General features: G+C 48.6%; 1 protein-coding gene across 1 annotated transcript; it reads right to left on the bottom strand.

Annotated features, from left to right (window-relative positions):
• Positions 1 to 3,326: 3,326 nt before the first annotated feature.
• LOC123442419 (alpha-1,3-arabinosyltransferase XAT3-like) lies at positions 3,327 to 6,420 on the bottom strand. The gene is made up of 6 exons (XM_045118456.1): positions 6,039 to 6,420; positions 5,746 to 5,943; positions 5,488 to 5,607; positions 5,270 to 5,386; positions 5,008 to 5,127; positions 3,327 to 4,639 (listed from the first exon to the last, which is right to left on the bottom strand). The coding sequence occupies exons 1-6, from the start codon at positions 6,172 to 6,174 to the stop codon at positions 3,453 to 3,455; spliced, it is 1,878 nt and encodes a 625-aa protein (XP_044974391.1). The 5' UTR covers positions 6,175 to 6,420; the 3' UTR covers positions 3,327 to 3,452.
• Positions 6,421 to 17,294: the final 10,874 nt, after the last annotated feature.

Genomic DNA, 17,294 nt, shown 5'->3' with positions numbered 1-17,294 from the left:
TTGGGCGTGTTTGCGGGGCGCGGCCCTGACTCAGCGTCCGTCCATCGCGACGGATAACCTGACCTGTCCCGGCCGGGGAGGGGCGAGAGCTGCTGCGGAGCACGAGGTAAAGTCCGGTGTGCCGGCAGCCGATGGAGACGATGTGCATGTCCGGTTGCCAGGGAAGATGTGCGCCAGCAAAAAAATATCGAAGCGACGAGCCGGCGAGGGAGGCGGAATAGGAAACGAGCAGCGATCGGGCGTTCAGCAGTTTTGCAAAAAAAAAAAAAAAAAACTCTGGTGTGCCAGCTACATATTAGCTTGACGAATCTACCCTTTGAAAAAAGAAACTGGTGACACCAAAAATATGCAATGGTCCCGCCGTTACTTGTAGTTCCGCGTAATTTCAGTCTCGTAACTCTCATTTTTGCACCGTTAGATTGAGGTTGATTGACGGCTCCTAAATTCGCCAATCACCGTAAAGCTTGTAGTCTCAATTGTAATCGGTTGGTGCTGCGTCACTATCGGCCTCTCCTGTCCAATAAAGAATCAGCATCGATGCATTATGGCTGCCAAACTAGAGACAATTCCCATGTGTTCCAGAATGTTTTTTTTTTTTGGAAAAACGGAGCTAGATTCGATGAACTCACTGCAAGAATTCAGGATGTCGTGCCAAACAAATCATCTTTCCAAACGGGCATGTTTAGAAACATCAGACTTTAGCTTATTTTCCTTTGGAGATTTGGATGTGTTGGAACTTAGGAGCTTCCGCGGGTCCGGTTGGTACATGACCATTTGACTAGCTGACGTGCGTACATATAGCAGTGGTAAGGACTGCAACTTTTCTTTAATAAGGAACTCCGGTTAGTACTCCCTTCATTCCAAAATAAATATCGCTCATATTTTGATGAGCGATATTTATTTTGAAACGAGGAAAGCAGTTATTAGTGTTGAAAAGTTTGAAGACCATAATTCAACAAGCATGCCCTCGAGTACTCGCCAAAACTGAAGAAGGAAGACCACCACCAATTTTCGACGGGAAACTGAAGAAGATGGTTCTCCACAACCACAAGACCACAACATCATGCGACCATTGAATCGACAACATGAACAACAAGCCAACACCCGTGTACACATAAAAGCTTTAATTATTAGGTTTGGCGGTAAACGGGGTGGTCCATTCGTTTATGTTAAATAATTGAAGATCTACAAAATTTTACTTTGTCTTATTTTTTTCCTAAGCTTCTTAGGTGCGAATTTGACGGTAAAAAACAAAAGGTACACCTCTATGAACTAGTAGTAAGATACTTTGCGCTTGCACCAAGAAAGAAGTGTTGGTAAAAACGTCATTTTATGGTATGGAAGTTCGCAGCAGTAGACCCTCCTTTTGAAAGTTTGCATGAATATTAAAGTTACTTGAAGAGGCTATCACTATATTATTCTGCAGATGAAACATATTGAATTGATTCATTTCGATATAAAAGAACTTAGAATGTACTATCATTTTTTATTGAAGGGATATCTTCTAATCTCGATATTTAATCTACACCGCAATCCGTAAACTTATGGCCCGAGCTATCAAAATGCAACAAATATGTGCCGCAAGGTGAAATTTAAAGTACTTGTTCAAGATTTGAAATAAGGACACATACGTGGGGCAAGTACCTCCCTTGTCACTGTCTGGGCACTTTGCAAGCACTTGCTACTATACCTAGCTACTTAGCTGATTGATTTCGGTACATGATCACTTTCTGATCTAACTATTTTGTTTTTCTAACTAATTTATGTAGTTTCGTAACGGATTCCATGTGACCTAAAATGTGGTCCGCATCAATCATCTTCCCGAGGGAAAAGATGATAGAAAGAAACTAGGTTCGTGATCACGATGATCCGACACTGATCTCCAACCTAATTAATCAATCATCCTCCCTGATCATATGATCGATATGACGATGCTCCCTTTCTCTCCTATGACTTGTCTTGCTCTCGTCGCATCCACCAATCATTCATAGGAAGTTATGAGGATGCCCTATAGCTGCATGCATCCCCTCTTTTCCAAACATAATTTTCGTGTCAGTTTGTCTCGAGCCCGTAATTAATGCATCGATCGTGCAGCTTGGTTATTGGTTCAACTTTTTAATAGTTAGATATTGTCATTTCAGCAGAAGCTACAAAGTAGAAGCTAGAGGAGAGGAGGCCGGTGCAGCAGTGCTGGAAGACGGTGGCAGGAGGTGGAGCGTCTTCGTTCAGCACGGAGCTTCAGTGGTGATGTCAGGTCATGCCTGGCCGACAGGTGCTACGCTTTGTCATGCCTGGTCGGCAGGTGCTACGCACGACAGATCTTACTGAGCCTTCGCGTTTGGATGGACGAGCGCGGGGAGGTGGTGCCGTTGGGCGCCGTGGTGGCGTCGACGGATGGCTGGACTGACAAGGATTATGCGGATCTCTCTCCTGAAGATGGTTCAACGGTTCGAGGATGATGGCGGCTTCTAAAACGTGTGCATGTGGTGTACGCTTTAGGTCTGCTGCACCGGTTGTGCGTTCCGATACGTTATGTCGGTGGATCGGAGACGACACTGGATTTAGATATGGGGAGTGAGAGCACTCCATATTATCACGGTATGTAGGTGTGAGAGGGGGCTTCGGATGGTTTGATGTATGTACTTGTCAGATCTTTGTTGAATAAGTAATAAAGATGGCTACATACATCATTCGATGCAGAGGCCGAGGCTCAGCCTCCTTTTCTAAAAAAAAGAGGAGAGGAGGCCGGCCGGGTCAAACGAACAAGTTCCAAACGTGTGTTGCATTTGCTGTCCCGGATGCCGCCATTGCAACCACCTGGCGGACGCACTCTGCTAAACTATATGATCAGCCTCGTGTAACCAAGCAAGTCGGGTGCGTAATAATCCACAGCCTCGTGTAACCATGAACAACTTGAACTGAACTAATAATGTATTCATATCATGACGTGATGGCATCAATTAGTCGTCAACCCATGCACGATATCCGGAGACCGAATGTAGCCGGACAAGGATGACCCACCATCCTAATTAAAACCCCGTGATCGTAACCGTCAAACTAACCACCGGATCAGCCTGACCAACTGGCACTTCACTATGCATACATATGACCTTTCTGCATCGGCCAACTTGTTATAAGACACTTGTGTGCTATAGCCTAGCCCACTATTGCATGCGCTAGCCGACCCCAATCCTTACAGGGCAGCTCCATCCCTGCTTTGTTTTCGCTTCAGTTTACAGTTCTTCATAAATGTGTTCATGTCCTAATTCCCAAAAGCTGAATGCTTCAATTGGCGAGGAACATGCTCGAACATGTCAACTAGTATATGAATCTTTCAGAAGACAGGAACGAACAAATTAATTGGAGTATGCATACATGTATAGATACATTCATGGTGTGTATACTGTGTATGTTGATTGATTTTATGCTAGCTACTACGTATAAATGTCGGTCTACTGCGCGAGGTAGTTGCCTAGCGCCTGCTGGAGCACGCCGCGGAAGCGGCCGAGGTCGATTGTGATGTTCTGGCCGTCCATGAGCGTCCGACGCATGAACCCGAACCCTTTCTTGTGGAGCGACGTCGGGTCGGTGAAGATCTTGTGTCCCCTGGGGTACTTGTCCTTGAGCGAGCTCTCATCGACGCCGATCTCGTACTGCACGTACCGGAGCCCCATGGCCTCCGCCGGGTCGCCGTAGTCCATGCGCGCGATCCACTGCAGGCCGCCCCACGGCACCACCTGCACCATGGTCGCCCCGGGCGCGAGGAACATCATGTTGGTCAGCCCGGCGCCGTGCACGCCCACCAGCACGTCGGCGGAGTTGATCTCCGCCCCGACACGGGAGATGGGGTCACCGACGTCCGACTCGCTCACCGCCGCCTCGAACCCGGCCTCCTCCGCCACGCGCATCATGTCGCCCAGGTTGAGCAGGATGCGCGTCCGGTGTCGCGCGATGATGAGCAGCCGGGGCTTGCGGCCCGTGCCGTCGGCGAGGCGGGTGGGCGCGTCCCGGGGCAGGGAGAGCGCGCGACGGATGAACCGGGTGAAGTCCGGCGTGGCGAGGCCGTCCGGGCTGCGGTCGCGCTCGATGATGAGCTCCCGGTGCGCGCGGAGGCTCACCACCGCGTGCCGGAAGCAGTGCGTCTCCCCCTTGGCGGCCACCGCGGCGAGGTCGAGCGGCGCGTGGCGGGAGAGCTCGCGGAGGAGCTTGTCGTACTTGACCAGCCACCAGGGCGCCACGTTCGCCATGACCAGCTGCACGTCGCCGCGGTACCGGTGCACCGTGTTGTAGAGCGGGACGAGCACGTCAGAGAAGTCGTGGAAGATGTTGCCCGTGTACCCGCCGATCGAGAACGTCACCGCCGGCACGCCGTGCGTCCTGGTGCACTCAGGCGGCGACGAGGAGGACGTGGTGCGCATGGTGATCTCGGGCACGCGGCCCATGCACGTTGGGTCGCCCTTGCGCGGGTACGGCCGCACCTTGTGCGACTGCGCGGCCGTGGCGGCGTCGACTACCAGGAAGAAGGTTGACGCGTTGGCGTCCATGCGGATGTCACCGGTGAAGTCGCACACGTCGCTGCGACGGTCGGAGAAGTCACACAGCGGCGGCAGAGGCTGCGGCGGCTGGTCCCGGCTGGCACCTGTACAAGCATGAAGCACGCCACGTTCGTTAGAGCAAGTACAATAAGGTACAGTCAGCTGTAAAACTAAAATACTATATTGTTGTTGAGTTGGATGAGAGAGAAGAGAAGAGAGAAAGGAAGCGATCTCTTCGTGAAGAGCTAGCTCTAGCACGTGCTTCTAGGTGATTTGTGAGAATGAAAGTTGGATAATATATGATAAAAGTAGTATTCTTTTATAGCTAACTATTATATAAGATAGTTATAAGATGGATTATAAGATGGCTTATAGTCAGCAGTTAGCTATACTATTAACCATGCTCTTAATCGAGTTCGCAAAATAATAATGTGGCCCATGTTACGAATAAAATGCGACTGCTACCACGTACGTCGTTCCGGTTCCGACGTTTCCAACCTCCCCGGCGTCGGCAGCTGCTGCGGCTCCGTCGCCGCCGGCTCGGCCTGGAGCTTGATCTTCCGGCCGCCGGCCTTGCGCGTCTCCTCCTCCACTGAAGAAATAACCAAATTACCGTACGTTATGCTTGTCACTTCACCGGGTCAGTTGGGCTTTGGAATTCTCCATGTCGTGCCGACCGTGCGTGCACGATGGGTTTGGAATTCGTTTGGCGGGTTAGTTCGTTGGTTGGTTACCTGGCAGCGGCTGGTCCTGGTCGTGCCGAGTCGTCGTCGCAGGCGTCGGCGTCGTGTCCACGGCCGGACGCGCGGTGATCGCAGCCGCGTGGTCGCGGACCACCTCCTCCGTCGCACCTGCCAGTTCGGTTAACACGTCAACGTCTCGCGCACCCCATGATTTATTCGCGTCGTGGGGCACGTTTCCAGTTCGTCCCGCGCACGAATGTACGTAGTACCTGGGGTAGCGTCCTCGCCGGCGCCGGCGTCGGCGCTGTGGCCTTGCTCCGCCTCCTCCTGCTCTGCCCTCTCGGCGGCGACGGCGCTGCTCTCCTGGATGATCACCGTGTCCTTAACCCCTGCGACAACAAGTAGAAGAAAATGAACTTCTCCATCCACGACGTGCAGGCAAGAGTAGCTGTTCTAGTCTGGCCGGCCGCCGGCGAAATATGATTTATGACGCTCTGCCGCTGGCTGGCCGGTGGGTGGCTACGCACATTCCGTCTCTGTCTTCTCGCCGGCGCTCAGCTGCGGCTGCCGGCCATGGGCGTCTCCCTGCTTTGGCGCGATGTCGACCAGGAAGTCCCGGCCCAAGCCACGGGGCGAGGAGAAGGAGGAGGAGGGCTTGACGGTTTTGATGGCCGTCCTCGCCGGCGCGCTCCGCGGTTCCTCCAGCCACGCCATCTTGGGGCTCACTGCACGCACCATCGTTTCTTCAGGTCCGTACTAACTCAGAGCGGCCGTCAAAGGAAAAAGGTGCATGGCCGGCGGAGAAGAAGGGTGTACTCACGCGTGTCGAAGACGATGGAGTCGGGGCGGGTGGAGAGGAGGAAGGTGACGGAGATGAGGAAGCAGCCGACGACGATGGACAGCAGCCGGAATCGCTGCGACTCGAACCGCACGCCGCCGTAGCCCTGCTGCTTCATGCCGGACGGCGACGATGGAGCCGGCCGGACCACCGTACCTCTCGCGGCTCCTCTACCAGGCTCGCCGTGGCATGCAAAACGAGTCGTAGGGTTTGGCAATGGAGGAAGCTTGCTGCGTAGCCGCGTGTGCCTATAGGGGCTAATCAAGCTAGCGGGCGGCCTCTTTCTTGTCGAGGAGAAAATGGGGTGCCGGAGCTGGCTGCTTATACTATCCTGCCTGCTTGCTGTGCCGGATGTGCCTGTGGCTGTCCCGTGGAGCAAGGCAAGCATCAATAATACCGACACTGCAGTCGGTTACAAAGAGGACAAATCGCAAAAACGACCTTCAGTTAAACAAACAAAACTTACTATACTTTGCTAAAAAAATACCCCCTCGTCCGGAATTACCTGTCACGCAAATGTATAGAAATAGAAATAATTGAAACTAGAATACATCTAGATACATTCATTTCTATGACAAATACTTTTAAACGAAGGAAGCAATATTTAGTATACTCATGAAAAAGGTAGTGCAGTACTGTTCTAAGTTACAATTTATTTTACTGGTACGTACGCTGAAAGAAAAATCCAGAAACAATGATCCGTCAAGTATTAATTACATTATTAAGTTATGAAGCTTCCATGTAAGTAAGTGTGGGCGCTGTGTGGGCTTGGTGCAAGACCATGACCCGGCCATGTTCTGCCCCTCTCCCTCCCGTCTAAATCCCGGGGCACGCCACCGGTGTATGCACGTAGTGGAGGTCCATGCCTCCTCTTCCCCGTTTGCCACGCACGTAGTGGTCATGGTCGTCTCCACAGCACCATTGTCCCAATTGTAACTTCTCCAGGACTAGACTACTACCACTACTGCTACCACCTTGTGCACGTCTAGTCAAATGGCCGTGTACCAGCCGGACAACGGAAGCTTCCAACACATCCAAATCACAAAAAGAAAACAAATTATATAAAAGCCCTCAAAATTTAAATGGGAAGCCTCCAAGAATGCCCGGACGACATTTGGTTTGGCACGATAAGAATCGGACCCGGGGGAGCTGCCCCCCCCCCCCCCCCCCCCCCCCGCGGAAATCTTGTGTTACTAGCTTTGAATCTCCATCTCGGTCCTGCAAGACAAAACACATGCGGATTTGTCTCTACTAGTCTCTGGCGTGGGTATCGGTTTCACACATTCAGCTACGCACACCACCGAGGTAATCTAGGGTTAAGGTAAAAACTTAGTGCCACGTTTCATGCAGGACACGGGAAACCATCAACTTTACACCTAAAAACTAATGAAGAGCACTAGTTGTGTGATATGCTCGCAAAAAATGGCGAAACTGACAAGTTGAACCCACATGTCAGGCTCACGTGGCGTGCTTCTGTGGATACACCGGCTAACGAGTCACGTCCACGGGCCGCATCGTGGAAGTGGTCGTCTATCGAAGGTGGATGTGGGCATGACCGTCATGGGATATCCCCGAAGCTCGACATGTGGGTGCTGAACCTTGCACGAGCTACCCACATGGGATCCATGGTGCGTTCGCGTGGCATGGACATCAAGACTTTAGGAGGCACCGCAAATAACGACTCCGTCGCCAATGGCGACCAGCGATGCGGTTGCTCCCAGACAACCATGCTAGAGGAAGTGCGACTTCAACTTCATGCCATCTATAACTTTGTGAGGAAGGGGAGGATCCAAGGAAGGTGAGTGGGAAGGCCAGGATATGTCAGAGTGGAAGATCGCCCAACATCGGTCTTCACCATAGACGGAGAAGAAACAGCTCGTGGCTGTAATTACGGATACCTTCCCGCCGATTTCTTAGAAAGGTATGTATTACAACAGTAGATCGAAGCCTGATGGTTGTAACGAGGGAGCTCAGGGAGCGAGGAGGCAGCGATGCATTACGGCAGTAGATCGAAGCCCGTTGGTTGTAACGAGGGAGCTCAGGGAGCGTAGGGAGGAGGCAGCGATGCATTACGGCAGTAGATCGAAGCCCGTCGGTTGTAACGAGGGAGCTCAGGGAGCGTAGGGAGGAGGCAGCGATGCATTACGGCAGTAGATCGAAGCCCGTTGGTTGTAACGAGGGAGCTTAGGGAGCGTAGGGAGGAGGCAAGGATGCATTACGGTAGTAGATCGAAGCTCGTTGGTCGTCTTTCCTAAGTCCATACGATGCCGAGCAAACTAGAGAGCCCTACCACATTCCCTCCTACATAAGAAGTAGGTGGTGGCTAATAGCGGGACCCACATCCACCTCAGCAATTTGTACATGTAGGATTGCCACGTCGACCTGATAGGTGGGTCCAACTTGTTAGTATCGTTGTTTTTACGAGCTTATCACACAATCAATGCTTTCCGTTAGTCCTTACATGCAAAGTTTATCGATGATTTCTCATACGCTGCCTGAAATATGGTACTACGTTATGATACTAACTTTAAATATGAGGATTTTAGGTAAATACCACTGCAGCATCCGGAGAGATGGATGATGATGATTCGGCACCAACCGGTGTAATGCGGACTAGTGGAGAAGAGTATAATACTATTGGAATGGTTTTTTGCTGGAGCCTCAGAACAAAATGAGGAACAGATGTCCGGCTGCTTTGCGTGTCTTAGCATGCGGTATAAATTCATTTGAATAGAAAAACACACCATCCCCTTTTTTGCGCAAAAAAGAGATGAGCCGTCCTTTGGCCATTTTAGAATTATTGTAATTGTATATGGTTCCAAAATCTCCCTTTTAAAGAATGGCTAGAAGAATCTCCCAACGTACGTACGTACGTACGTGCTGCCTCCCTGACTAATATATCATTCGTCGGCGGCTAGAGGAATGCAGACAGGCAGAAGGATGGATGTGCAAGCCATACACGCAGCACTCTGGCCTTTTTTCTCTTTTTATTCTTCATCATGTCATCATGCAGCGTACCGATACCGAATCATCGATCACAATGATGCACTACCAATCGATTCGTTCATCAGGTACCCATGATTAATTGGTCGTCTCGTAGCAAAGATCAACTTGGGATTTAGCAATTTAAAAAGTGAGCAACACCGTGAGGCAAATCCAAATATCATTGTCTCTTGTCTGGAAGGTTCTTCTCACTCCGAGAAAAAGAAAATGCTCTGACCAATTGGCAAACACTATTTGACGTGTCAGTTGGATGACGTGCATCGGTGCACCATACAATCTTTGTATGATTGTATTGTATATCCTTGTCCGAAGTATACATGTGTATAAACAATTTTTTTGACCTCTCGTCCCGTATATATCTCAATGGCAAATTTTAACATGCCCCTCTTGTCCCTTCTTTTTAAATACGAGGCAAAAGATAAGAGTTAATCGGATACGATGAATGGCTCAGATCTATTCTATATTCTTACCTCTCATGTGAAAAGATGAGGTAAAAAGCATTTGTTCATGCAAAAGGAAAAAAAGGAGCCGCGCAAAAAATTGTAGAGATGCCCAAATTGTATTCTTCCTCCTGCTATGAGAAGCCCAATTCTGAAAATAGTCCGTGTTTCGATCACCGCTTTAAGCCAATAACCTCTAGGTCACCACCTGTACATGATTTCTTCCCATTCATTCAGCTCATAGAGCTTAGAGCATTTACAACCAGACCCCTTATATCTATCTTAAATGTTTGGGCAGCCGTCCAGTTTATGACTGTCATAAAAATGTGATCCAATCGTATCTCTTATATCCGTCTCAAACGTTCTGACTAACCGACACGTTCAGTTAGTTCGTCATGTAGGATGTGACCTCACCCCAAACAGGCATTTTTTTTCTTTATTCATTCTTTTATTTCTCTTTCTTCTTTTTCATCGATCAATTGATCGGATATATGAGAAAAAATATGATAAATACGGCTGCATGGACGAAAAAATAGGAGTTTAAAACGAACACACCGGACGGACGTATATGGATGATATTTGCTAAGTCCGGACGTTGATGCTCTTACCTTCAATATGACAATATCTCGATCGTCCCTTCTCCATTTGACCACCCAACGTTTTTATCTCTCTCTTTTGAACCGAGCCAAAATAATTTCACAATAGTACGTACGAGCCGGCCAGCCGGCACAAAGGGATGAGGCTATATACGGCGCAAGCGTCGTCAGTAGTCAGCCTCAGCCTGCACGTACGAGACGTATACTTGTGCACCCTTGGGTCAGAGTGCAACGCGACGAACCAAAAGCAGCCCCTGATAGCTTCGTGTCTCAAGCCTGGCAAAGTCCTGGCTCACACGTTGCATGTTTTTCGTCGTGGCCAGTGCTTAACTTTTCCCGGCGGTTGGCTCACACGCAGCTATCCCGCACACTGTAATGGGGTTCGTGTCCATGATTTCGGGCCACTACGTATGCCTGCTCCCCCAAAATAATGTAACGACGACACGTCGACACAGTACGTACGTACTTCTTTCGTTTTTAAATATAAGTCTTCTTAGAGATTTCATCAAGGGACTACTATGAAGTAAAATGAGTGAATCTATATTCTAAAGTATGTTTATATACATCTGTATGTAGTCTTTTAGTGAAACCTATAAAAAGACTTATGACCCTGTTTGGATCAATGAGGTAGAGTTAGAGTAGGTTATATTGGACCAATCTAACCCCAAAACATCCAAACAGGAGGGTTAGAGTTGGTTAGATGCATCTAACCCATCCAAAAAAACTAACTCATCAAAGAGGTGCTTATTTCGGTTAGAGTTGGGTTGGGCCCACAAAAAGTTACTTTTCTCTCTACCTTCACCACACCGAATCCTTGATAAAGAAGCCAAATGATTGAAAAAGATGCATTTATTGATAATCTAACCCCTCCATCCAAACACCTCTTTGGTTAGAGTTAGTTTAAACTAACTCTAACCTCTAACCGAGTTAGAGTATCCAAACAGGGCTTATATTTAGGTATGAAGGGAGTACGTTGGAGTTGTAGATACTGGATTCCTGTTTGTTGGTGTAAAAAGGAGCTACCGGTAGTGGTAGTGTGTATCACAAGCGTCGTCAGCAGTCAGCCGACGTTGAAAGGTCGTGTGTAGGTAGGATGAAGATGAACACACGCGCGCATAGTGAAGTGCCGGCCAGTTGGTTAGTTAGTTTGGCGGTTACGGTCACGGGGTTTTAATTTGGATGGTGGCTCGTCCTTGTTGTGCTACATCCGGATACAATTCGTGCACGGCTTGATGACTTGATCTGATCCATGTCGCATCGTGTCCCGATGGACGCTTCCTGGTTGAGGTTTCTGATGGATGATTCGGGCTCGAGGCGTGGCCGGCCGTTCAAACGTCGGATTGCGCGGCACGACTTGTTTGATTCACGTGAGGCCGACCGTGTGTACATGCATATACTTATATAATCCACCGACACACACGTATGAGTAACGTCTCACCGGAGAGGTAAGTAATGAGTAGCATGCATATACCAATATAATCTTCAGCCTTCGTACGGTTAGTGAACCGTGCTACTTCTAGACTTGTTTACAGTGACGATCAAGGACGATTGAACAGTTTGATGATCTCTTGACAAATAATGTAGAAAAGAGAGCGACGTAACGGAACCGCCCGTCAGGCTCACTTTTCCATGCCCTCATGCCGATTGACGCAGAGCTTCTACCGCACTGGCTGCTGCTGCTGATTGTGATGCAGGTGCAGATCGGCACGGCACGCCGGTCCTTCGTCAACGCTCGACAGACACGAGCTCCTCTCGCATCGCAACCTGCAAAGCTCAGCCGAAAATGACAGTGCGTGTCCAGAGCGCCCTCGGTGGTTGCCATGGCGGCATCATATGCAGACTGGCCCTCGTTCGTTCCTTCCTTCGGTGTCATGCAGACCCTGGCCTCTACATTGTGAGTGGCTTCTGCATTACGAACATCAACGAATTTACTTAAAATCAATCAATGTGATGACGGATTACAAACTCACAAAGACAAACCAACAAGGAATCTAAATACGCATTGTGGGAGAAGCTTTCCAATGATTGATTGGTGGCCATGCGGGCTGCGGTGTGAGAGGAAGACAGGTCGTTGTAGCTAGGGGAGAAAGATGATGGTCGATTGATTTAGGTCGGCGATCAGCGTCACTCAGTATATCATCATCATCGTATCATCACTCCTTCCAATCTTTCTCCCACGAAGGCGACCGATCGAGCCATGATGCAATGTAGTACGCCGTCGACCGGACCACGTTTTAGTTTACGTGTGTGCCGTTACAGCTTACAAAGTACAGAAACTAGAAACACAAAGTACTCAAATCAATCTAGTCTAGTTAGATAGCTAGGGGTGTTTAAAAAGTGACCAAGTACCGAAACCAACGGGCTAGCTAGCTAGCAGGGGTACTTGCTAGAGGTGGTGGCATGAGAATTTTTCAATCGGGTTGACCGACGAGTCAGCAGTAGGTTATGTGGTTGAGCCATGTAATCTTCTTACTGTGCGGTTGTGGCGTGGAACCTTTTCTTGTTTTCAGGCGCCCAATATATATGTTCTATCCTACAGTATTTAGCAAGAATCTCTACAGAATATAGTTCCGTAACCAGCATGTCTTAAAGATACAGATAAGGAAATACTCCCTCTGTCCCGTAATATCGCATATTTGATGTAATAATATCTTATATCATGGGACGCAAGGAGTACATAATACTCCCTCCGTTCCTAAATATAAGTCTTTTTAAAGATTTTACTAGTAGACTACATACGGATGTATATACACATACTTTAGACTATAGATTCACTCATTTTATTTTGTATGTAGACCCCTAATGAAATCTCTTAAAAGACTTATATTTAGGAACGGAGGGAGTATGTGTTTATAACTCTGGACAACGGCTTTGCACAAAGGAATGATTTGTGCAGTGGTGGCAATTCACATCGCATGGAGCTACTGAGATTGCAAAAATGATGACGGCAACACATATGTGGAGTTAGACGAGCACCCGGTCCCAAGTTCTAGGATGAAAGTCTAGGTCTCTTGTGTGGGATATACCTGACAATTAGGGACGGAGCCAGCATGCAAGCATGGGGAGGGGGGGGGGGGGTTTGTTCATGAAGGGGGCTAAGTTCATATGAAGTGAATTTTTTTTGCTACAACAACCACTATTATAGTAGAAAAATCAATTTGTTGGGGGGGGGGGGGTTGTTCATGAAGGGAGCAAAATTCATATGAAGTGAATTTTTTTTCTACAACAACCACTATCATAGTAGAAAAATCAATTTATTAAGGGGGGGGGGGGTAGCCCCCCCCCCCCCCTAGAATCGTCCCTGTTGACAGTGTTTTTTGGTCTACGCATAATTTTACTCTTACATGGTTTTGCTATTTGTCAGCATGCTTTTGAGTGAGCTATGATGCAAGGTAGTAGGAGTGGGACCACATTTTTTGTTACATATGTGCCGTTACAACTTACAAGTACTTAAAACAATCAGCAAGCTAGCCAGGGGTACTTCAAAAGTGACGAAGTACCGAAATAAATCATGGCTATCAATCAGTTCATGGGTTACCTAGGTAGTTTGTTTACTAATGTGACCCAGCTAGAGGAGAGGGGACAAAGGGTAAGATATTAATATTAAGATCTTGTATTGGTGCCATGTGTCTCGTCTCCTTGCCTTACTTGGCTGGAATTCAACCTAGGCGGATTTAGGGATGTGTTGTATTCTTTGCTCTATTCTTCCCACGCCGGGTGTAGTATCTCCCCTCTCTTTTTGTGTTACTGTTGTTTTCTCATACCTATCAATGAAATGATACACAATCTTTGTGTATTCGTAAAAAAATTTCCAAATTACTTGACAACATACAAACAACAAGAAATATGAATGAAGAATCATCTTTGTGTGTTTCAGGTTGTTTTGGATATGCCAGACGCGGTGCGCAACACCCAGAATTTTTTTACGCTTCCAATTTGACATAGTCACTTGCGAATTCAAAAGGGTCATGTTTTCTGAAATGAATGGAGGGGAAATGGTATAGTTTACATGAACAAATAATTTTTTAGAAAAGGAGGCTGAGCCCCGGCCTCTGCATCGAATGATGCATGCAGCCATTTTTATTACTTATTCAACAAAGGTCTGACAAGTACATACATCAAACCACCCGAAGCCCCCTCTCACACCTACATACCGTGATAATGTGGAGTGCTCTCATCCCCATATCTAAATCCGGTGTCGTCTCCGATCCATCCACATAACGTATCGGAACTCACAGCCGGTGCAGCAGACCTAAAGCGTACACCACATGCACACGTTTTAGAAGCCGCCATCATCCTCGAACCGTTGAACCATCTTCAGGAGAGAGATCCGCATAATCCCCGTCGGTCCAGCCATCCATCGACGCCACCACGGCGCCCAACGGCACCACCTCCCCGCGCTCGTCGATCCAAACGCGAAGGCTCAGTAAGATCTGTCGTGCGTAGCACCTGTCGACCAGGCATGACAAAGCGTAGCACGTGTCGGCCAGACATGACCTGACATCACCACTGAAGCTCCGTGCAAGACGAAGACACTCCACCTCCTGCCACCGTCTTCCAGCACTGCTCCACAAACGATGCTCCCTAGAGAGGAACGACACCGCAATGCCGCCATCGTTCGATCTGGAAAACCAGATCCTAGGGTTTCCCCCGAAGCAGGACGAGTGGATCAACAGTAGTTACAGAACGAAGCCTTCATCAAGGTAACGGCTCAGAAAGCCGCCATCGTTCGCCGTCGGCACGGTTTTCACCGGCAACCATGTCTCCCCACCATCAGACCCGTCATCCCCGACGGAGGGGACGCCGCCACCACCATGGTCCAGGTAAGCCGTCGCCATCGGCACCGCGAAGACCGGATTAGATCCGGCCAGCAAGCACCAGGAGAAGGCACCCGGAACCAGGCTGGCGCAGTGAATCAGGCTGGATTACCAGGCGACCCGGCCCCGGGAGCCGAAGCCGCCGCCACCCCGGGCGCCGCCGTCCAGGCTCTGGAACCCCGCCGCCACCAGGAGTCGCCGGCCGAAGCCACCGCCGTCCCGTGGGCCGTCGTCCAGGCCTGAGATCCCCGCCGCCACCGGTAGCCGCCGCTCCGGGAACCGCCGCCGTCAGGCGCAAGATCCCCGCCGCCCCGGGAACCGCCGCCGTCCAGACGCAGGGTCCCCGCCGCCACCTTTATCAGGGGCCACAAGCCAGTGCCGTGGCTCCCTCTGGCAGCGGCGGAGGAGAGGGAGAGAGGAGGAAAACGCGGCGGCGGCGGTGCTAGGGTTTCCCCCGAGTCGCCAAGGAGGAGCAAATAATGGAGCACCCCATTTAGTGCCAAGCTAATAATTCAAGCTTTCACATGTACACGGGCATGGGCTTGATGCAAGAGCATGGCCCGGTGGATGGACCATGCATGCTCTCTCCTCCCTTCATCCTGTTCTAATTTCAATGGCTGGCCATATCGATGTGTACTATATATCTGTGTTGTGCAGGACCATCCCTTCTCCAACTTCGTTCCCTTTTCAGCACTAGACACTACACTAGACTACACTGCGTACATTCGTACGGTAGTCTGTGTAGTGACCATGGACCAACAGGATAGCACAGCGCAAGCTTCCGAAACATCCTGATCACAAAAAGGAAATAAATTAAACTAAACTCTGAAACTAATACTCCTATGGACCTAACCAATTCTGGGCCAATCTCGAGGTCATTACATATTTGAAGAGTTAAAGTCTCACTAAAAATTAATATTTTCATGTGGTTTGTCCATAAGTGAGTGATATTGACCATGGATAATTTGATGAAGAGAAGATAGATAGGATGTTTCCGATGTTGTTTTTGTGATATCAGGACGAAACTACAAGACACCTCTTTCTCGATTGTCCGTTAGCAAAACTTTTATGGCGTTCGTTGCATATAGCCTTCAATGTTACACCTTCAATGAGCATTAACATGTTATTTGGTACATGGCTTAGTTGAGTCGATTCATCTATTTCAAATCATATTCGGATAGGGATATGTGCACTATTTTGAGCTATATGGAACACACAAAATGATTTGATATTTAATGAGGAAAATTTTACCAACTTTTTGCAGGTTATCTGCAGAACTACTCATTGGATCCGTACCTGGTCATCACTCTCTCATGCGGACTCCAGGAAGCTTTTGGTTATTGAGTGCAACCGGTGAAAGATGGTAGCACGATCTATCTTCAACCGATTTGGATAACAAGCTAATAAAATAGACTAGGTGTATCGTCATCGTAGCCAATTTTTTATCGCCGATTGTGGCGGTTTTTATTACTTTTTTGTTTCAGCTCCATCTGTGAGCATATTTAAGAACTCAGACTTTGTTACCACACTTTATTAAATAATATGGCTGCATGTATCACGCTGATGCAGAGGGGGCTTTCCTCTTTTTCAAAAAAAAAAGAAGAAGAAGAAACTAATACTCCTAGCAAGAAGATTGCAAGAGAAAGAGAAATTGGATGATGATATGTTTGGCCGGACAAGGAAATCCGCATGTGGCTCACCTCCTGGGGCTGGGCCAATGCAGCTACAAGGCGCCAACATGTTCCTCCATTGTAGCAGACAGCTCCCAGCATCTAACTGCTACTACCATGTTAAGCTATTAATGGACTCAAATTAAGTTCACTGGCTTGTTTCCAGGACGGCAGAAGATTTTGTTTCTTTATTGCAGCAGCGACTCTCCTCTCGGTCGAATCCTCCATTCTGGATGAAAGGGCTGCCCCTCATCACGTACAAACATGCCAATTGTTTCTGGTCTGTCACGACTGTTGTCGTGATAATAGTTTGATTGATGCTGAATCTTTGTTGTACATGAGAAACTGCACCAATAAATCATTGTGAAGAAGATATAACACTGAAGTGGTATTGTGCTGGTTTCCCGCCTTGAGTACGCTACGGTAGTACGAGTGTGTGACTTCATCTTGTTTTCCTTCTCTAACCCTAGATGGCTAGGACAAAACCTTTCCTTCGGACTCCACATGCGAGTTCGTGGATTTGTCTTCACTTTACCTGCCTACCGCTTCGTGGTTGTTGGCGTGGAGGGGATTTCCGATGCCTTCGTTCTAGTTGGTAATTCAGGTTAGGGTTTTTTAGTCCTCATAGGTGCGGCGTTTGGACGGATGGCGATGCTTCTTCTTTGAGTTTGTTTTCCAGAGTTTGATTCTTATTGAGTACGTCTGCCTGGAT

This window comes from Hordeum vulgare, chromosome 3H (genome assembly GCF_904849725.1).
Source record: "Hordeum vulgare subsp. vulgare chromosome 3H, MorexV3_pseudomolecules_assembly, whole genome shotgun sequence".
Taxonomy (NCBI): Eukaryota; Viridiplantae; Streptophyta; class Magnoliopsida; order Poales; family Poaceae; genus Hordeum; species Hordeum vulgare.
The sequence above is the reverse complement of the archived record's forward strand: the minus strand, read 5'-3'. Positions and strand labels throughout refer to the sequence as shown.